Raw genomic sequence first — 22,013 nt, 5'->3', positions numbered from 1 at the left:
GGCAGTGGATTCTGTTTCTGCTGGAAGTGGGTCAGAACCTTCCTGAGGATGTGAGATAATCCCGAGAGCCTGGCATTGGACTTTGAAATGGAGTTGACTTGGAGTGTGGTGCCACAAGCATCCTGTGGGGTCGTCTGAAAATCCCCATCGTTGGGGACCGCAGCCTGCACCTCTGACCGTGACCTGGATCTAATTGATTTATTAGATGTTTTGTTGGTTTTGATAATTTTTGTGAGCTAATTTGAGCGAAACTGACAGTGATTATTGGGAAGCAAAATCTTAAGGGTTAGAAAAATGCTCCTGATTTTTTTTTTTTTGAGAGAGAGGTAAACATCGATTTGTTGTTCCACTTATGCCTTCATTGGTTGCTACTTGTATGCGTCCTGAGGAACCCACAATCTTGGCATATCAGGCCGAAGCTCTAACCAACTGAGCCCCCGGCTAGGGTATCATAGATGTTAACGTAAAAGGTTCCGTTGCCTATGAGCATGGGACATCAGGGTCCCAGGATGACAGATACAAATTTAGAAAATGCTAGTACTTTCAAAAGGAACAAGATGTTCCCATTTTGTGCTATGCAGTTGAATGAATAAATTTCGACAGACTTGATTTAGCCATATTTATTTTAGTATATTTTTATTGATTTCAGAGAGGAAGGGAGAAGGGGAGAGAGAGAGAAAAATCAATGATGAGAAAGAATCATTGATGGGCTGCCTCCTGCACACCCCCTACTGGAGATTGAGCCTACAACCTTGAGAGCTTGTTTGGAGGTTCTAGCAGGGGAGCGCAGCTACTCGTATACCCTTGACCGAAGACTGGTCCTCTCCTCGGGGGGGAAGGTCGTCCTCTTCGACTGAGCGCGCAGCTTCGGGAGGGACACACATGGATCGGTGAGGGAGGAGGGGGACACCCGCCTAGCCAGCCAGATCAGCCGAATCAACCCTGGCGATCAATGGGGTGACAGATGTCGCAGCCAGATCGCCCTCACATCCGAGCCTACAACCTGACATGTGCCCTTGACTGGAATCAACCTGGGACCCCTCAGTCCACAGGCTGACGCTCTGTCCACTGAGCCACACTGGCTGGGGCTAGCCTCATTTATTTTTAATGAGGAAAAGTACAGCCATGGGTGGTACATGTTCTTAGAACAGTCCATTCTTAGAACTCATCCTCGTTCATGTGAGACAACTGGGAAAACTTCTGTGTGAGGCTTACAGGTGTGTGGCTGTCCTCCCCCTGAGAAAACCCACAGCACTGTGTGTGCTCATAGGCCCTCCTCGTGGTGGCCCTGCCCTGCTGCTCAAGCCCAGGGGGGGAAGCCTGAAATCCGAGTGGAAACACAGGACACTGGACACTCCGTAGGCCTTGACTTGACATGCAGTTGAGCCCACCTGCGTGGGTGCATTTTCTCATCCGCACACGGCTGACTCGGCTCTTCTCTCCAGTTCTCCGTGTGCGCTGTCATTTCTTATGGAGGGTTGAAGCCCTTTAAAGGGATGGGTCTGCTTCTCCATGATCAGATCCACGGTGATGTGAGAATAAAGCCTCATGTTAATAACTTGCCACATGTTAAGAGGATTACCAGGTTCTTGTTCTAGTCTTAGATTTTTTTTTTTTAAATTTGTAAATGTATTTTTACTGATTTCACAGAGGAAGGGAGTGGGAGAGAGAGATAGAAACATCAATGATGAGAGAGAATCATTGATCGGCTGCCTCCCGCACACCCCCCACTGGGGACCCGAGTCCACGACCAGGCATATGCCCTGACCGGGAATCAAATCGGTGACCTCTTGGTTCCTGGGTCAATGCTCAACCGCTGAGCCACACCCGGCTGGGCTGTAGTCTTAGATTTTAAAGGGCATGCTCCCTCCCCATTTAATGTCCTCATACTAACTAAGTATATGCTACTTACAGTTTAGCTAGTATTAGGATTTGTTTGTTTTGTTAATCCTCACCTGAGGATATTTTTCCATTGATTTTTAGAGAGAGTGGAGAGGGAGGGAGGGAGGGAAGGAGAGAGGAAGAGAAGCATCCATGTGAGAGACATCGATTGGTTGCCTCCGGCACATGCCCTGACTGAGGCCAGGGATCAACCTGCAATCTAGGTACATGCCCTTGGTTGGAATTAAACCCTTGACCTTTCCATCTGCAGGCTGATGTGCTCTAACCATTGGGAACACCTGCCAGGGCAAGATATTTTAAAATTTAAAAAGTGCATGATTTTCATGTTACTTGACCCCTTGGAACTGTGTGACCTTGGCCATAGGCTCGCCTTCAGAATGGGATGGCTGAGGAAGACGTGGACTACATGACTGCTGTGGCTGAGACGGCCTCCCTGTGAGGAACGAGAATGTGAGGGCAGGAGGACAGTCATGCGGCAGCCTCTTAGTGCTCAGTGAGCAGGGCCGCCTTTCACACGTGCTCTTCTCAGCCTCACATCTGAGCGCCCGCTGTGCACACTGTCCTCGCACAGTTAACACTTTTCAACCGATAGAGAGAGTGTGTATGACGTTCTCTCGGTTTTGGAGCTAATTAATTTGGTTCTGAATGAAAAGGGGAGTTTGCAGCTCTGAAGCCATTTTCTTGTCTCATTCTGTTTCAGAGCCTATTGGATTTTGGGGCTTTGGTTGTGATCAATACCTTTTTACTCTTTTGAAGGTATCGGAAACTGGCGTTGAAGTGGCACCCAGATAAAAATCCTGAGAATAAAGAAGAAGCGGAGAGGAAATTCAAACAAGTAGCCGAGGCGTACGAGGTGCTCTCCGACGGTAAGTGACCCGAGGGCGAGACCTCACTGGGCACTGGGTGCCCAAGAAGATGATGTTTGACTTTCCTCATAAGGTTGGACCCCGGTCAGTCGAGAGCATAGGTATTGAGTGCTAATGGAATTCAGGTCCATTCGCCTAGTTTCATGAATGATGCTAAAGCTTAACCAAATCCAAGTCACAGTTCTTGGTGGAGAGGAGATGTGCCTGGGTTCTGGGGTAGTGGAGCTCTATAAGGAAGCCAGAAAACCACTGGTCAACCTTGCGAGGAAGCAATACTAGATAACCTAGTGTGAGTCAAGGTGGAGGCATTTGAAAGGGTAGAGGCTGATTCACTGACCACGGGGTGGATGCCTGCTCCACGTGTCTGCATAGGTCAGGGTCACTATTGAAAGTCATTTTTTATTTTGGAACAAACCCCATTTTGCCATCAACCATGCCAGCAGTTACTGACATGGGAGCACTTTGTTGTGTCCATTAGTGTCTCCCTTCTTTATTTAAAGGAAGGCCCAGGCATCTAATTTCACAAGTAACTTCTGTTACTTACAAAAGCACAAGAACACGGATGCCTGTCAGTCATCTTATAATGCAGCATTAAGGTCTTAAACTGATGGTCCAGCTTTTGAGCTGGACTAACATGAACACAGGAGACCTGTATCTCATTTGTGTCCTAACCCAGACCTCTCAGACTTGTGGGTTTCCTAGGCCAGGAACATTAGACAGTGAGTATTGAGCTCAAACTCGAAATTCGCAGAAAGAGAATCTTTAAACCCCCGTAAAAACTTGATTGCCCTCTTTTTATTTCTCAGAGAGGAAGGGAAAGGGAGAGAGAGGCAGAAATAGACCGACCCTACAACTCAGGCATGTGCCCTGTTGTTTAACTATTGAGCCACACCGGCCGGGCCTCTTTTATTTTTTAATGCTTCTTTCTTTTTTTTTTTTTTTTAAAATATATTTTATTGATTTTTTACAGAGAGGAAGGGAGAGCGATAGAGAGCCAGAAACATCGATGAGAGAGAAACATCGATCAGCTGCCTCCTGCACGCCCCCCACTGGGGATGTGCCTGCAACCAAGGTACATGCCCTTGACCGGAATCGAACCCGGGACCCTTGAGTCCACAGGCCGACGCTCTATCCACTGAGCCAATCCGGTTCTGGCTAATGCTTCTTTCTTTAAACAATTGATTTTTAGCCCTAGTTGGTTTGGCTCAGTGGATAGAGTGTGGGCCTGCAGACTGGAGGGAGGGTCCCGGGTTTGATTCCGGTCAAGGGCACATGCCCAGTTGCGGCATTGATCCCCAATTCCCTCATCATTGTTGCCCCCCCCCCCCCCCCGCCGTCTCTCTCTGTCTCTCTCTCTCTGTCTCTCTCTCTCTCTCTGTCTCTCTCTCTCTCTCCCTCTCTCCCTCTCTCCCTCTCTCCCTCTCCCCCCCCCTTCTCTGAAATCAGTAACAAAAAAATTAACAACCACCCCTCGCAAATTGACTTTTAGAGACAGAGGAAGGGAGAGAGAAAAACACAGATGAGAGTAACATTGATTGGCTGCCTCCTGCATGGCCCCTACCAGGGATCGAGCATGCAACCTAGGTATGTGCTCTGACTGGGACTTGAACCGGCGACCTCTTGGTGCATGGGTTGAGGCTCAGCGACTGATCCACATCAGCCGGGCTTGTTGCTCCCTTTTTTTTTTACGGAGTGTACAGTTTTCATGGTCTCTTATGCAGCCTTGAGCCCCAGCCAGGCTGCTGGGAGCCGTCTTCACAGGCACAGTTATTGTTCTTACCAGGACTCTGGTTCCCAAACCTGGCTGGGAGTAGTTTGCTCCTGTGCCTGGTTTCCCCACAGCCCTGCATTTCCCTGCTCCGTTTTGGAGAACACGTGGTGGTGTATTAGAAGAACCTGCAGGGTTGCTGTGTAAATAGGGCTACATTGTCATTCTTTTCATCCTAGAAGGTGATGAGTACAGGAAAGAAGCATGTCATGAAAGCCTTGGCTGCGTTGTCGGTCAGGGCAGATTCTTTTTCTTGCTTTCATCACTTCTAGGAATCATTTTGTAACTTGGTGGTGATATGATATAATGTATCACATGTGGTCTTTCTGGGTGGTAAAGGGACATATTTAATGTTTATAATCACGCTTTAAACTTCATAATTATTAATTTCCTGAGTATGGAGAGATGTACTTAGGTTTTTCCCTGTACCCCCCCTTGTCATTTAAAGTAAGCTGGTCCCAAATCCTTATCACTCATAGTGAACAAAGAATTGTGTTGGTTTTTGACTTGGAACTTGGAAAACTTTATCTATTGGACTTGGATGGGACGGGAACTTGGTTTTATTGACTTTTCTTTTTAAATTTACAGCTAAAAAACGGGACATCTATGACAGATACGGCAAAGAAGGATTAAATGGTGGAGGTGGAGGTGGAGGTATGTAAATGTTGATTTTTCTTTCTGGCAACAAAAGGTTTGGAATTTGTTAGCTCGCCGGGAAAGAGTCATGTTTCAATAAGTACAGATGACGCCCCCTGGGCTGAGTGACAGCGTTTACATAGCCTATTGGGAGGCTTTTGTTAGACCAGACATGAAATATTATATTGTGAGTTTATACACCCACATCGTTACCTGCTTTACGTCAAAATATCCTTAGGGATTAAAAATAGATCTACTGGAAAACCAAAATCACTAGCTTTGGTGGTAAGGCTAGACAGGTGTTTTTTTATTCTCACCTGAGAGAAAGAAGAACATCGATTGGTTGCCTCTTTTACATGCTACAACCAGGGATCAAACCCAGAACCTGGGCATGCGCCCTGACTGGGAATCAGCTTGTCATCTTTTGGTGTATGAGAGAATGCTCCAGCCGACACAGCCACCTGGCTAGCGCTAGATAGGTATATTTTAGATGAAAAGTTTCTGTAATCGTCTGTGGTGTACATTTGGAAATTGAGGCTCCAAACCAACCCTAGAAAGGTTGAGAGTAAATGTGGACACACTTGGTTTACATGAAGTTCCCAACAAAAAATAAACCTGGTGAGAGAGAATGTGCTGATGACACATTGAGAGAAGGTGGAAAAGGAAGGGCAGGCACACTGCTGATGTGACCTTCTGGAACGCTGAAGTCCAAACACATGTCACCGAGTCAGGGCGGGGCTATGGTTTTGAATGTTCTGTGGACAAGTGATTGCCCCGAACACGAACTAATAAGCGAGTATGCTGTGCTTGTGCAGGTGGAATTAACTTCGACAACCCGTTCGAGTTCGGCTTCACATTCCGGAACCCAGATGATGTGTTCAGGGAATTTTTTGGTGGAAGGGACCCGTTTTCATTCGACTTCTTTGGTAAGTTTATTGTCAGGGTTGCTGTCTACTTGGTGTCACCATGACTCACAGGAGGACTGGTGGTGCCTTTTCTGTTTAACACTGTTGTATCTCGTCATCTAACTTGTCATTTAGGAATTCTAATGGTCTCTTTCCTCTTTTCGGGGGTTTTTCTGAATTTTTACCTTGCACGTTAACGTAACGAAGGTTTTTATGTATTCTTTCATAATTCACTTCTTTTTGCCGCCTGAATTAGACAGTGGTCTGTGCGCAGGTGCCCGGGCTTGGAAATGCTCTCCTGTTCGTGGGAACTGAACTCTTGAGTGTGGTTCTGATGGAAACCCGAGTCACAGCGCCCAGTGTGGAAGGAAGACCTTTGATCTCTGCTGGCTCATGTTCTCAGTGCGGTGTGTGGGGTGTGTGGTGGTGAGTCAGGACTGCACAGCGACCTTCGTCCAGAGGATGGTGTTTCTAGAGGAGCCGGGCTGTTCCCGCTGTTTCAGAGCCAGAGGGTGGCTTGTCCCATCATCTCTGTGTCCAGGAGTGTCTGAGACCCAGGTGGTGCTGGGGACACTTGTTAGCCAGTGTGGTGGAGTGCTGGCTAGGTGACCAGGAGGCAGGGCACACTTCCTCCACTGTCATTTTCTTTTGGCTCATTGAGGGGGAAGCACATCTTGTGTGAACCCCGTTCTTCCTGGAGCCTGGTTGATGGGACCGAACAGCCCCTGCCTGCCCTGGAGCCACTCGCTGCTGAGGCTGGTAGGTGCAGGGCCGACGGGGATTCACAGAGACTTCCTTGTTCTGCTGTGATGTGGCTGCTTGTAAGAAGGTAGCTTAAGTGATGTCTGTAGAAACGTTTACTTAGGAGCCTTTTGATTGACAAATGGAACAGTGGAAGCAAAGCAGAGGAATGTTCGGAGGTGGGGCCCACGGTGTGGTTCTTTTGAAGACTTGCTGTAGTTACTGCTATCTTAACTATCAAATGTGGCTTGGACTGCCTCCCTGTGAGCCAAGGGTGGGGAACCTTGTTTCTGCCCAGGGCCATTAATATTTATAACATCATTCTCAGGCCATACAGAATTATCCTCATAAGAAATAAATAGCCTGCTCTATTTTGTCAAATATTTAATCAACTCACCCCTAATGCCTTGGCAGGGCCACACCAAATGATTAGGCGGGTTTTATGTAGCCTGCGGGCCTGATGTTCCCCACTCCTGCCTTAGGTGAATGTAATTATCCTCTGTGTATCAGCACAGACCTTAGCAGGTGTATTTTGGGGAGCAGGCAGTGTTTGGTGACATCCTGTGTTAGGGCTGGGCCTGCCCTTTTCCACCGTGGGCTTGGGTACACCAGGTGTACCAGGTGGATACAGCAGAGAAGGAAGGACCCTATGAGCCTGGGACTTCTTCAGCACGATTTGTGTTTCGTGATTTTATTTTATTTTTTATGTCTCATTTTTTAAAGAAAAGAGTGGAAGGGAGGAGGCCTGTGGTAATGAAGTGTGATCACAAGGAGATTGGGTTCTCCTTGGGAAAATGTCTGATAGGCCAGTCCAAGCTTCCTCATTGACGAGATTTTCTCTGAGGTGTTCTTTCTAGGGGAAAGGAGATATAGAGATAATAATTAGATGTGAATAAGTATCATGCCGTTTTACCCACCATAGCTGTTTTAATCTCCTGACTTACATCTTCCAAACTGTGAGATTTGTGTATATAAAGAAATCTTTATGTGCCTGTGTGTTTCATTGAGACGGGTTATAGATTGTGGACACGGGGCACATTTTGGTGGCAATTTCTTCTGTGGGTGTCAGCCTAGTTTAGGAGGTGGCCGGTCCCATTGCCATTCTGGACTCTTAGGCAGTGCTCACATGCTAATGCCAGGTCTGCCGGGTTCCCATGTGTGGGGTGGCAGTGACACCTCTTCAATCCATTCTTATAGGTGTCCTAGGGGACTTCCACTTTCAGGCGGTCAGGATATACACGCAGGAGGAGCTGCTGCACGGCTGCTGCATGTTCGGAGTGACGCTGCGGCCTGCTGGCGGTACGTGCGGCGGACAGCACGGCCATAGATGGTTATCAGCACCCGCCTCCTGGGGACTCGGCCCTGTCGTAATGCCCATTTATAGCAGCACATTATCTTTTTGTTTCAATTTTCACATGACTTTTTCTCTCCTGTTCTGGCTTCCAAAGTAGTAGATCAAGATCTATTATAAGACATTCGAGCTGAAGTTACTTGTCAGTTATTAGACCTCACGTGTGACTTAGACATCCCAGGTAGAATGGAGGGTGAAGGGTGTTGGACAGGCTATAAGCAGTTCTGTGCCTGAGGACCAAGCTGCAAGGATGGTCACTGACCAGGGAGGGCTTGGGCCTGGTCCTGCTGGCATCGAACCCTCCTGGAGGGGCAGGCGTCCTCCCGGGAGAGGAGGAGGAGGAGGCTGACTCAAACCAGCATGCACAGGCGGTGCAGCCCAACTTCTGAGGCACCGACTTGCAGCTCTCCCCATGCACGGTCACAGAGACAGCCCTACCAGAGCGTTAATTGGCCCAAGGAGGAGCTCTTGATCGGGGACCATCTTCATTTCTTTTTACAGGGCACTCAGTAAACTGATGCTCTCACAGAGAAGTCACAGCAGGACTCAGTGTCTGGGAGAGCTGTCTGGGTGTAGTCTGACATTCATTTGCTTGCATTCTCATGTCGGAAAGCCAAGGCCAAACTTGAAAATGCAAAACTGTTTCCAGAGCCTATTCATGTCAGCATATTTTCCTTGCATACTGACATTTGTCTTTGTGATGAGCCCTAGTGAATGAAAAGGCTAGTGGAGGGTAATACGGCCTGTAGGCCTGGGAACTTAGCCTTTGGAGGAAGCTAATTGTGTCGCTGAGCCCGATGCCCGGGTGGTGCAGTGAGCGTCACTTTGCTCTCCAGGGTTCGAGGAGGTGGACAGTGAGGAGCTGGAGCCCAGGGAGGAGCTGGAGCAGCCTGGCGGGGACCAGCCAGCGGAGCACGCCCCGAGCCAGGGGGACAGTGACACACTGGAGGTGATCTCCAGTGAGGAACTCGAGGGCGTCAGTGAAGATGAGCTGAGCGAGGGCTGTAGTTGGGGCCAGGCCGAGCTCCCGAGTGAGGAGCTGGAGTTCCTATCCAGCGAGGAGGATGAGGCCAGCCTCAGGGCCGAGGAGGAGCAGCTCAGCGAGGACTGCGAGGAGCTGTTGAGCGAGGACAGCGGTCCTGAGCTTGAGGTGCTGCTGGCGACCCCGGGATGGGACGGCCAGCTCACAGAGGGCCGGCCCTGGAAAGTGTACCTGGAATAAAGAGTTTCTGCTACTGCTCTGTGGTTGAAGCACATCCTTGGGTCCTTGGTCAGACACCACGGCGCTGGTGTGGTGACAACTGAGACGTGGGGGGCCAGTGGGGGTCTGGGAGCGGCTGTTGTACGTGGGTCTTTTCTGGTGCCAGGGCCCCAGGGCCAGAACCACAGTGCTGGGGGCTGGGAACCCAAGATCAGGGCCCGCGGGGGGCTGTGAGGGGAGTCCCCACCAGGCCTCTGTAGTGTCTGGTGGCCTCAGCGTCCTCGGCATGTAAGTGCCTGCACATCATGTTTCCTCTCTGCAGGTTTGTCTCTGCAGATTTCCCCTTTGAATAAGGCTGCTGGTGACAAGGGTGAGGGCCCACCCTGATGACCTTTCCAAGTGAGGTGACCTTACCGATTCTGGTGTCAGGAGTTCAGCCTAGAATGTTGTCTTCCTGACAGTGTTCAACTCAGAAGCAGCAGATTGAAAAGGAGATGGAGGGGAATGCTTCAAGTTATACCTGCTGAGAGAAATCGGGAGCCAAGGCAGTGCCACGTGGGCACAGTGGGGGGAAGGAAGCTCAGGAGTGACCTATACCTGCGTGGCCCCGTCTGAGACACACGCGTGGAAGACGGCAGTGCAACACAGGCCAAGGAGAAGTGTTAAAATGAAAGAATTTCTTGCGAAGTCCATGGTCGTGAGTGAGGAGCAATGGGGGGGAGCAGTGCCCTCACCTGTTTCTCTCACCTGTGGGGTGGGGGTAGGCCTAGCAACAGAAAGAAGGTTGCACATGTGAGGATGTGGAGCTGTGTTTGAAAATAGTTAATTTTCAATTAAGGTTATGCTGGCAAATGAGGGTGGATGCTGTGCGGATGATGTTCAGTTGCCTTTCAGTTGCCAGTGTGCACTAATGTTTCCCAGTCATTCGCTCCCTTGACACTCCCCTTCTCCCCCAAATAAGGAGAGGGATGTTTCTTTGGGAAAGGTCTCTCCTGAGAAGAGGCTGGTTCCTGGACCGCGGGATCAGGATGGGAAGCCACCCCAGAGCATAGCAGGCATGTCTGAGTCTCTGGCCAGCCCAGTCCTCTGCCTTCTGCTGTTTCGTTTCCCCTGGGGGGAGCCAGCACTGGTCTAGGGCTGGTCCTAATTCTTTTCTGTAGTTTGCAGGTGACCCTGGGGTCACAATTTTCCTGAGTCCCTTGTAGGTAGGCTTTACGCATGTCTCTAGTGGAGTTTTGGTCCCTCTGGTCGAGGGAGCAACTTCCTTCTGGAAGGTGGTGTAGGTGTCCTATGGCTCAGGTACAGGGTGAAGGTAGACGCGAGGGCAGGAGGAGGGGACAGAAAGGGCACCCACAAGATGAGATACATGGTTTTCCTTCTGTGAGGAGGTCTTTTCTGTGGGAGTCAAGTTCATGGAGCTCATTGGGTCCAGCGCCTGCATCTTGGTTCCTTGGATAGATTTTTGCAAATCTTAGAAAATACAGTGCTGCAGCCAGACCTAGGGTATAACCAGAATCTCTGCTTTGTAACAGGCGCTATGGGAAGCGGGAAGTGGGTTTACTTGTTTGGCCAATACTGAGCCTGCTGCTAAGCGCTAGGCAGCCCTGGGCCCACTCACCTTGGGCTCCAATGAATGGCTGATTCTGGATTTGCTTCCATTTCTGTTTGTTTACATTTCTTCCAGACAGGTTCTCTGCTTCTGAATATGTAAGAAAGGACACTTGAAAAATGAGTTGTACTTGTAGCTGGTGTTACTGGCATTAGCGGGGGTTGCTGGGGTTAGCTGGGAGAGCTCGTGGGAGTCTAGAATTTCAGGTGTTTGCCTTTTCTGAAGGTTGCTGTGTAGCTCAGCTTTGAGACTTGAGAATAGACGGAACGCTCTCCTGTTCGATTGTTTTGTTGTCCTTTGTGCCAGTGCTCTGTGCTGGGCGTTCCTAGTGTGGGCCACATGGCCTGAAGCCACGCGTGCGGGCTTGTCTGCTGAGGACAGTGGTGCGCCTACTTGGTGTGGGTTAGAGCACCTGATAAGAGTGGGTTTCTCTTCAGTGCTCTCCAATACTGAATTGTGGTAAAACTTTAGAAAATGTATGGATGGATTGAAACATCTTTCACTCATAGAGGTTTTTTTTTTGTTTTTTTTTTTGTTTTTTTTTTTTAGGGTTTTTGTGTGTATGTGTTTATGTAAACATTTGTCTTTTGTGCCTAGTTTTTTCATACCATTCAGCTCAGTCTAGATTTTGTCAGAAGTTTGACTTAGGCTGTCAGTTAGTTTAGTACAGCCATCCTCCTTTATTTGTAGGGGATGCGTTCCCAAACCCCCATGGGTGCCTGAACACAGACAGCACCAAACCCTATATGGACCATGCTTTTGTTTTTATACATGCACATCCTATCTATATGTAAGGTTTCATTTATAAATTGGGCACAGTAAGAAATTAATAACTAAGAACAGTTGTAATGATATACTGTAATACAAGTATTGTGTACGGTCTCTCTTAGAATTTCCAATGTATGTAGGACAGTGTGGACATGCTGACCAAAGGGGTGATCCGTGTCCCGAGTGGGACAGAGCGGCATTTCATTATGTTTCTCTGAACAGCATGTGATTTAAAACTTAATAATTGTTTGTTTCTGGAATTTCCCTTTTAAATCTTCAGGCTGTGGTTGATTGTGGGAAACTGAAACTAAAGAGAGCAAAACCTCAGATAAAGGGGGGGGGGGGATTATTACACTTTGCTAATATCATGGGCCCCAGAATAATATCATTACTAAAGAAACTTGTGAAATGATCAAGAATACTTTCTCCCCCTGGACTCTGTATCAGGGTTCTCTAGAGAGAACAAAGGGTCTCTGTCTCTGAAGACATTTAGTGGAAGCAGTTGACTCCCATGAATCTGGTGTATATGTTTTCCCCCTTCTCTTCCTTCGGGCGTCAGATGTGTAGATGTGTGTATTCCCCCACGTCCCGCGTGGTTCAGGGTTCAGGATCTGGAAGAGGGGCCGCACACAAGTGAAAGAAACGAGACGAGATAATAATTTGGAAATTGGGGGGCCAGGCGAGAGCCCAACCCAAGAGGATGGACTCCACTTGTGCTCAGGCCATCCTTTTATTCAGTTTGGGATTCACCCATAGCCCTTAGGCAGGCAAGTTCCAGTAGCAGACCAGACTATCTTTATCAGACCATCTGGTGGGGAAGTTGCTTCAGCTACGATTGTCTGGGAAATTCCAGAAACAAACAATTATTAAGTTTTAAATCACATGCCGTTTAGAGAAACGGTCGGTCCCACTCGGGACACGGATCACCCCTTTGGTCAGCATGTTCACACAGTCCTACATACATTGGAAATTCTAAGAGAGACCGTACACAATACTTGTATTACAGTATATCATTACAACTGTTCTTAGTTATTAATTTCTTACTGTGCCCAATTTATAGGCGGCTTTCCACAATCTGGAGACAAGGTTGGGTCCTGCAGGGCTGAGGTTCCAACTCAGTCCAGAGACCACCAGGCTGGAAGATGGGGTTGCAGTTAGGAAGCCTATAGGCAGGAGAGTCTAGGCTAGGGTCAGCCTTTGGTTCTAATCAGCCCTTCAGCTGATTGATTGGGTGAGCCCACCCACATTGGGGAGGGCAGTCTGCTCTGATGAGTCTGCTGATCTAAATATCAATTTCATCCCAAACACCCTCAACTTGACATGCAAAGTTACCATTACAAGTCCACCCTGTCAGTTTGGCATCCATGCTCACCATCTCCTTAAACTGTACTTGCCACCATGTAAAGACACTGGCAAGGTCATCTGTCCTGCAGACACCTAGAGTGCACTGACCTTGCCCCAGTAGGAGGTGGGGCCTTGACTTCCGTCTTTCTTCCCCTTGGTTCCCCGTTAGTGGCTGTATGATATCAGGTCTGTGTTGTGCCTTACACCATACAGGGGACAGGCAGGGAAACAAAGATGCTTGCTTCTTATTTACTGATATGTTTGCACCAACTACATTCCTGACAAACTCAGGAAGGAAGCTCATGGCAGTTAGTTCTTCGTTTCTGTGTCGGTCCCATGGGTGCAGCTGGTGTGGGAGCTGCTTCCTCCTCCAACAAGCCCCCCTTGCCCTGGTGGGCGGGGCAGGGCATCTTGTACACAGTGGGGGAGGAGAGGACATGGCAGCACATTTGGTCATTTTCATGTGTCTTGTTCAAATTTATTTTTGAAATATTGTGTGATATTTATCCTTTTTAACCTTAAAAATAAGATGTGTACTCCGTGTAAGAGTTAGGAACATGGGAATGAGTAGAAAGGAGGCGGGAAGGAATGGCCTTTGTCTTACTCCCAGTTGAAAGGCACTGGCTAACATTTTTCAGTTACTAAAACTGTGATCTGTCCATTTATGTTCTCTTCTGCCTTTTACTAAAGCTTAAATGCTATGCTCACGTAAAAATCTGCATTTAAAATACCCCATTTCTTTATCTCCTTTATTGGAAATTTAGGTTTTCAACTTTCACTATAACATTTTGAACTCTTAGTGCAGTAAGTTATCTCTGTTTGAGATGAGCTGTGTGTTTGTGTGTTTTTAATGATTTTGGAGAGGGAGAGAGATAGAAATATCAGTGATGAGAGAGAAACATGGATCGGCTGACTCCTGTGCAAGAAAATGTCACTGAAAAGCCACTTACTTTACTTTCCTAACATACTTGTAACCCAACTTTTGAAGTAGTTTTTCAATAAGGTGATTTTATAGTGATGGAAGTCTTCATTTAGCTCAAGCATGTCAAACTTGCGGCACACAATGAATATTTTTGCGGCCCTGCCCTTATAACAGTAAGAAACATTCTAATAAAAATTTTGTAACTTCATTTTTACAATATCCTGTTGTATAACTAGAAGCCCAGTGTACAGAATTTGTCCACGGGTGGGGGTGGGGGGTCCCTCAGCCGGGCCTGCACCCTCTCCAATCTGGGACATCCCTCTTGAAGTCCCCGACCGCTGGCTCCTAACTGCTCACCTACCTGCTTGCCTGATCGCCCCTAATTGCCTCTGCCGGATGCTCCTATCTGCTCCCCTGCCAACCTGACCTCCTAACCACTCACCCCTGCCAGCCTGATAGTCCCTAACAGCTCTCCTCTGCCGGCCTGATAGCCCCTAACCGCTCGCCCCTGCGGGCCCGATCACCCCTCATCGTTCTTCCCTGCCGGCCTGATCGCCCCTAACCACCTCTGCCTCAGCCCCACCACCGTGGCTTTGTCCGGAAGACATCTGGTTTAATTAGCATATTACCCTTTTATTAGATTAGTATAGATCAGGGGTGGGCAAACTTTTTGACTCGAGGGCCACAGTGGGTTCTTAAACTGGACCGGAGGGCCGGAACAAAAGCATGGATGGAGTGTTTGTGTGAACTAATACATGATAACACCGCTGCTGGTGAAGGAGCGGAGGGGAGAGCAAGAGAACCCTCCGCTCTTTTGGCTCCTCGGGCGGATAGAACAGCTGAACGGGCCGTAGTTTGCCCACGGCTGGTATAGATTATTAATAGCGAACTACAACATTCGCTAATGACTGATTCCTATACTCGTGTTGCATTCATTTCCCTTACGCGCAGGTACACCATTTCTCTCTACTAATACTAGCGGCAAATACTCTAGCAGCCGATTGCCATGTCATTAGTTTTGGACTGACTTGTTTGGTGTGTGCAACAGGAAAGATTTTGCTTTTGGAGAACAAGAAAAATAGGTTTATTTGCGTTACGTTTATTAATTTATGCAGTTATTCAGTGTCTGATAAGTTAATGCTCAAGAAAAAAATACTAATTTTTAATAAAATGTTCTATTTTATGTTAACAATTACTCGTTTATTTCAGACTTTTGTATTCAGCATGTCTCTATCGAAATAAACCTACATTCCTATGAAAATTGAAGCTTTTGTTTTTTGTAGCCCACATAAACTTAACCTTGTTTATTTGACCCTTTGAGTTTGACATGCTTGATTTAGCTGGAGTATCGTGTCCCATGGGCAGACAGCATATGAGGATTTAGTTGCTTTGTTAACCTAAAGACATAACGCGTGTCATAGGTTCGCCAGTGGGCCATTTCAGGACAAGACCGTGTGCTTCAGTGTGATGCTTGGTGTATGCAGGACAGTGCAGCCTAGGTCTCGTGCTGGTTGTTGGCGGGTGTGTGTGTGTCACTATTTCCTGTCACTCTTCCCTACTTTGGTCCCCGCTGCTGTGTTCCAGGTGTGCCAGATTAATTCTGTAGTCTCTGTAATGGGTTGCTTTTCTTTTTCCCTGCAAGCTTTTGTAGGATTCCTGATAAGTCCGTCCATTTTCTGTTTCTCACAGAATTCCTACTTACCTGACTAATTTCATATAACTTTAGCAAAATTTTTTATAAGGTTTTTATGATTTGTGTTTTTAGTAACTCATTAATAATCGGAGTTAAACTCGTGGTTGGTCTTTTATTTTCAGGAGCATTTTGATATCTTCACTAGCAAGACAATGCCTATTCATCTAATGCAGTGATGGCGAACCTTTTGAGCTCCGCGTGTCAGCGTTTTGAAAAACCCTAACTTAACTCTGGTGCCGTGTCACGTATAGAAATTTTTTGATATTTGCAACCATAGTAAATCAAAGACTTATATTTTGATATTTATTTTATATATTTAAATGCCATTTAACAAAGAAAAATCAACCAAAAAAATGAGTTTGCGTGTCACTTCTGACATGCGTGTCATAGGTTCGCCATCACTGATCTAGTAGTTTCCTATTGGAGCACAAATGTCATGTCTGCAATTCACATTTATTTAGATTTGCCTTGACTAACCATTTAAAAAATATTTTTGAGATGTCAAGTTTACAGAAAATTTAAAAGGAGCTCTTATATCCGAGGCCCAGAATTACTCCTCCCTGTGTGTTAAAATGAATGTTTGAATAGTCCGTGTTTGTTTTTATTTCTGAATAATGGAGACAACTCAGACCTTAGGGAGTTTGAGTTCCTAAGTACCTGAGTGAATGAACCCTTGCTGACCCTTCACAGAGGCTGCGTGGTGGGCAGGCTGGGTCTGTCCCCGATGCCTCTGGCTGGCTCTGCTTGCGTTACAGGAGCTCTGGCCGTGACTTCTCCAAGGCTTCCTGCTCCCCTATTACAGCTTTCCCATGAAACAGGACATGGAACAAAATTTTACAAAATGCATGTGTTTGTTTCCAGAAGACCCATTTGACGACTTCTTTGGGACTCGGCGGGGTCCGCGTGGGAGCAGGAACCGGGGAACCACCTCATTCTTCTCCGCCTTCACAGGGTTCCCGGCTTTCGGCGGAGGGTTTCCGTCTTTTGATACAGGTATCAAATCCCAAGATTTTACTTCTGGTAACTGGTAAATAGTTTGAAACATGTGTTCCTTTTGATAGAACAGTCTTGTAGATTCCCTAGTCATCTTTACTCATTCCCAAGAATGTTATACATGAAAATCCACCTCTGCTCTTACTAGTAAATACTCCTCGTTAAGGGAGTAAGGTGTTTTGCGGTCATTGTGAAATAACGCACTTAGTCTTACTAAGTCCTAACCTTCTGGGTAGTTTAGTACAAGGAGGCCCCGAGTCCGCTGATGGAGGCCGAGGAGGGGCAGTAATAACACCCATGCCTGCTGCGGCCATGAGGGATGTGTGCTTGCTGTGGGGGTGCCCAGCCACGTGCACAGTGTTGGCATTAGCCCTTGGTAAAGCAGGTCAGCAGCTCGAGGGATGGGGTGGTGGCCTAACAGATTGTTTTACCTCAAGAAGGAGACTCTTGCCATGGACGCTCACCTAGTTCCTGCTGTCTTTGGGTCTTTTTTTATTTTATTTTTATTGATTTTAGGAAGGGAGAGAGAGAGAGAAACATCAATGATGAGAGAAAATCATTGACTGGCTGCCTCCTGCACGCCCCCCACTGGGTTCGAGCTCGCAACCCCGGGCACATGCCCTTGACTGGAATTGAACCTGGGACCCCTGGTCCGCAGGCCGACGCTCTGTCCACTGAGCCAAACCACCTAGGGCTGTCTTTGGGTCTTGTTTTTGTCTTAAATGCTCTGCCAAGACTCTGCAGTGCTTTGTTAAACAGGCTGCCTGCATGGTACTGTCAGAAGGTCCCTCCTGCAAGGGTCATGCTGATAGCAGCTAGGAGAGGCTCCTTTGGGGAGCTCTTTCCACAGCACTATGCCAGGGCTTTTCTCCAGCAGACGCTCCGATACCATGCACTGTGCTTATGGTAGTGCTCAAGTTTCAGGGAGAGGGGAAACAGCTGGTAGAAATCATTAGCGAAGTGCAGTCTTTCCTGGTCGGGGCCTTGCAAAGGGTCCTGTGGCTCCAGCCTCTAGCCCTGTGCTGTCCTGGATGGTGGCCACAGCCACGCGGAGCTGCTGAGCCTCGTCATGTGGTCCGTCCACACCAACGCGTTACAAGTGGGACATACACTGATATCAAAGATGGAATATTTAAGTCCAAACAATTTCAACTTTTTTATATTGCGTAAGATAATATTTTGGATATTCTGGATTAAATAAAAATAGTGCTAAAGTCAATTTTGCCACTTTGTATTTTTTTAGTGGGGCCATTATAAAAATTAAAATGACGTATTTGGCTCACATTCTGTTTTTGTTGGACACCGCTGGTTTAGACAGTATTAGAGCTGGAGGGCTGAGTCCTGTGTAGGGAGTGCGGGTATTTGTTGTAATGAACAAGGAAGCCAGCTTCAGGGTGATATGTGGCCATCAGGGCGTAATGTCCATGTGACTGAGAATGTTGTACATGAACTACAGAGCCATACTTGTAATTATTTTAGAATTTGTTCTAAAATTACTTTAGCTTTCTAATAATTCAGATTTTTGTCCCTTGTGGTCATATTGCAAGGGGAAGGTGAGCGGATTGGGTCTGCCATTCTGTCAGCAGTGGTCACTTTGTTCCTGTGAGATGCAGAGTGTGCGGCCATCCTAGTCCCTCCAGGAGGCTAGATGCTTAGTGGATCCTCCATAAACAGGGGAAATGCAACGAGGCCCAGCCCAGCAGGAGGAGGGGGTGGGAGGGGAGGTGAAAGGAGCCTGCTGTCTTGCCCCTTGATTTAGAGGAGTCCCCTGGACCCCAGCATTGCCCCTGCCAGCACCCTGCTTACAGGAGAGGTCTGCTATGGGATTTGACATTTGGGGATTTTTGCACTGAATGCCAGACATACTAGTCTCTGATATTTTTTTCCCTTTATTTCTTACAGGATTTACTTCCTTCGGGTCAATAGGTCATGGAGGTCTCACTTCATTCTCTTCGACGTCATTTGGTGGTAGTGGGATGGGCAACTTCAAGTCCGTGTCGACTTCTACCAAAATTGTTAACGGAAGAAAAATCACTACAAAGAGGTACAGTTCTCTCCCATATTTCATGTTTTTAATAAGTAGGTGTAATAATTTATGGGTGCCACCCCCCTGCCCCTGAGCGTGAAGTATAGGGTGTAAGTTAAATTGGGCACCTGAGAATCTTAATATCCGAATTTAGGGCATTTCTTTTTAAATTTTGTTTAATGTTACCTATTAACAGCCCTCTTCATTTAGAGCCTTTTTTTTTTTTAACAGTTTAATCTATTTATTTTTAAATATATTTCTTTATTGATTTCAGAGAGGAAGGGAGAGGGAGAGAGAGAGATAGAAACATCAACAAGGGAATCATTGATTGGCTGCTTCCTGCATGCCCCCCACTGGGGATTGAGCCTGCAGTCCATACATGTGCCCTTGGCTGGAATTGAACCTGGGACCCTTCAGTCTGCAGGCTGACGCTCTACCCCAGGGGTCCTCAAACTTTTTAAACAGGGGGCCAGTTCACTGTCCCTCAGACCGTTGGAGGGCCGGACTATAGTTAAAAAAAAAAACTATGAACAAATTCCTATGCACACTGAACATATCTTATTTTGAAGTAAAAAAACAAAACGGGAACAAATACAATATTTGTATTTGCATGTGGCCCGCGGGCCGTAGTTTGAGGACCCCCCTGCTCTACCCACTGAGCAAAACTGGCTAGGGCGAGCCTTTTTTTTTAATCCTCACTTGATAATTTTCCTTTTTTTGTGTTTTAGATAGAGTTGGAGAGGGAAAGACAGAGCGAAATACCGATGTGAGAGAAACACATCGGTTGGTTGCCTCCTGCACGAGCCCCGACCAGGGCCCAGGCTGGGTATGAGCCTGCAACCAAGGTTGCCCTTGACTGGAATCAAACCTGGGACTCTTAAGTCCACAGGCCAATGCTCTATCCACTGAGCCAAACCGGCGAGAGCTAGAGACATTTTTAATGTGCAGTGCTGTAATAATAGTGTAATTGGTTTGCTGGCACTGTTAGGATAACAAAATGGAAAGCACCATTAGTAGTAAAAGCTTTATCATATTTTAATTTCTATGAGTTTTTTTTTTTAGCCAATCTGACAACGTATGCCTGGGAGCAAGATCTCAGATGCTCCCTGAAACCGTGACCATTTGATTCTTGGTGTCCACATGTAGGTCATGGTCAGCGGTATAGTGTTGTCTGTCAGAATCAGTCTGTTTTCAGAAAGATGGCCCTGGGTGGCTTCAGCTGGTTCTCAGCCCTAGGGTCTGTGGTTTCATGTTCGTCTGTGGCAGTCCTGGTTTCCAAATGCATCTATACAAACACATACATTTACTGCAAGAAATAAAGTTTAAAAATGCATTTTATCCTCCAGAATTGTCGAGAACGGTCAAGAAAGAGTAGAAGTTGAAGAAGACGGCCAGTTAAAGTCCTTGACGATAAATGGTAAGGAGCAGCTGCTACGCTTGGATAACAAGTAATTCAACGCACGCATGTAACAGAGATGTTAACTGTAACAAGCACCATGTGAGGATTAACAGGAACATTTTTTTGAAGATTTCAGACGAACTCGACTTTCAGTATAACTGTCCCTAATCTAAAGTATTTATACACGCTCATCGGAGCCTGTTTGTCAGACTGTTGATTTATTGTTGGGACCACATGATAGGACCTTTTCTTTTTGGTCTTTACAATTGTTGTAAATCTCTGTATGCACTTTGCTTTTTATTAAACGTGATCCAGGGTGGCCGTGACTTCATACACTAACACCAGCACGGACCTGCTTTCCATTGTGTGTAAACATGAGCCAAGCAGTGGCGGCCTGCTGTGAAGCTAACATTGCCAGGACGCGCTCCCAGAGTAGTTTCAGTCTTTCAGTGTTGAGTAGTGAAAGGTACTAATGCATCAATGGTAATACATTTCTGGTTTAGTATAAATTGAGGATGTTTTCTAGTTGTGCATGAATGCTGGCAACTTAGTAAGTTTTGACAATTGTTTAAATGTGTAATGTTAAGCTTAGGTTTAAAAAGTAAAGCTGGTAAAATGGGTCTTTGTTATTTGCTTTAAAAAAAAAAGAAAATAAATGCGATGTGTTTGGTGCATTCTTTCCCAGTGGGGCTGCAGCCTCCTGTGTCTGTGTGATTCTGTGCCTGGGCCTCTGTCGCTTCCTGACTGTCCGTCCTGTGCACTGAGGTGGGTGCCACCTTCACCAAACCTGTGCTCGTTTTCTTCAGGCTATTTGGACAGTGTGTGCAGATTTCCTGTGTATGTTAAATAATGACTAGCAACTTACTGAACATTTTAATATGGTGACACACCTACGAGGTATGTCTGACGCCAGCTCCATCAAGACTGCACGGTAACGACATGGAGTGATGCAGATGTGGCCAAAAGGTGCTGCTTTTGTTTTTCAGTCTGTAAAATCTGTCCCGATCACCAACCTAGTGTGAAAAATGCTCACCTGTCTGCATTTAAGTAATGGACTCGAGACAGAGGTATGGCGACAACAAGGCCTGGAATAGGTTCTCGGTGGCGTGTGTCCCCCTGGTTGTGCAGGCTCACCTGGGGCAGCGATCACAGCTCATTTCTCCCCAGGGTGCAAGTGTCCCTCCTCGGTCCTCATTGGCTGAGGCTCTGCTTAACAGATTGTCATAGTCGCCTAGTTCTTGCTGTCTCCCATTGGGCCATTTAAATAAAAAAGGGCTGAGGCCTTTCTAGGTGCCTCCACCCCCCCCCCCCCCCCCCCCAGTTGAGGTGGGTGCCTGGGGGGAGGGGTTTTCCTCCATGAAGCTGGCTCACGCCCACAGTTCTTTGTTCTTATGTCCTCTTCCCTCCCTACATTCTGTTTGTCCTGAGGAAATTCAGCAGCCCTTTTGGTTAAAAGGTGACTCTGCTGGAGATGGATCACAGAGTCCCATTTCCTGCATGAGGGTCCCAGCCAGAGGGATGTTAAGTGAGTCTTGGATCGGATGGAAACCACCCCACTCAGCTTTGTTTTGGAAATATGCAGGAAGAAAGCTGTTAGAATAGGAGTTGGTAAGGGTTTTCCCCTTAGGCTTCATGGGAAAGCCCATGGGAGTTGCTCTGGTTCCATTCACTCGGTAAGAATGTGAGGATGGTTATGGAAGACAAGGGAAAGTATTTTAGAATATCATAGAAACTAGAAGTAAAGCATCACAAGTTTAATGTGAGCATTCAAAGGCAGCTGAGCTCAAGGAACAGTGAAGGTGCTTGTGTGTGTGCTCTCCGCCTGAGCACCTTTGGACACGGGAGGTGTGCTCGTCCCGCTCGGGAAAGGGTTGCAATGCCCGGTATCA

The 22,013-nt window shown here is 47.1% G+C and overlaps 1 protein-coding gene across 7 annotated transcripts in view; it reads left to right on the top strand.

Annotated features, from left to right (window-relative positions):
• DNAJB6 (DnaJ heat shock protein family (Hsp40) member B6) overlaps positions 1-22,013 on the top strand; it is a 58,302-nt gene that overhangs the window by 17,551 nt on the left and 18,738 nt on the right. For 2 of the 7 annotated variants that reach the window (XM_036356235.1, XM_036356234.1), the window contains exons 3-9: positions 2,659-2,768; positions 5,125-5,190; positions 5,988-6,098; positions 8,016-8,117; positions 16,568-16,699; positions 18,602-18,743; positions 20,072-20,142. In XM_036356235.1, coding sequence (XP_036212128.1) covers positions 2,659-2,768; positions 5,125-5,190; positions 5,988-6,098; positions 8,016-8,117; positions 16,568-16,699; positions 18,602-18,743; positions 20,072-20,142 — 734 coding nt within the window. Of the gene's footprint in view, positions 1-2,658; positions 2,769-5,124; positions 5,191-5,987; positions 6,099-8,015; positions 8,186-9,005; positions 9,408-16,567; positions 16,700-18,601; positions 18,744-20,071; positions 20,804-22,013 lie in introns of those variants that run through there. The other 5 variants (XM_036356237.1, XM_036356236.1, XM_036356239.1 and 2 more) reach the window with 5 other exon arrangements.

Source organism: Myotis myotis, unplaced genomic scaffold (assembly GCF_014108235.1).
Source record: "Myotis myotis isolate mMyoMyo1 unplaced genomic scaffold, mMyoMyo1.p scaffold_m19_p_25, whole genome shotgun sequence".
Lineage (NCBI taxonomy): Eukaryota > Metazoa > Chordata > Mammalia > Chiroptera > Vespertilionidae > Myotis > Myotis myotis.
This window is presented reverse-complemented; position numbering and strand designations above follow the sequence as displayed.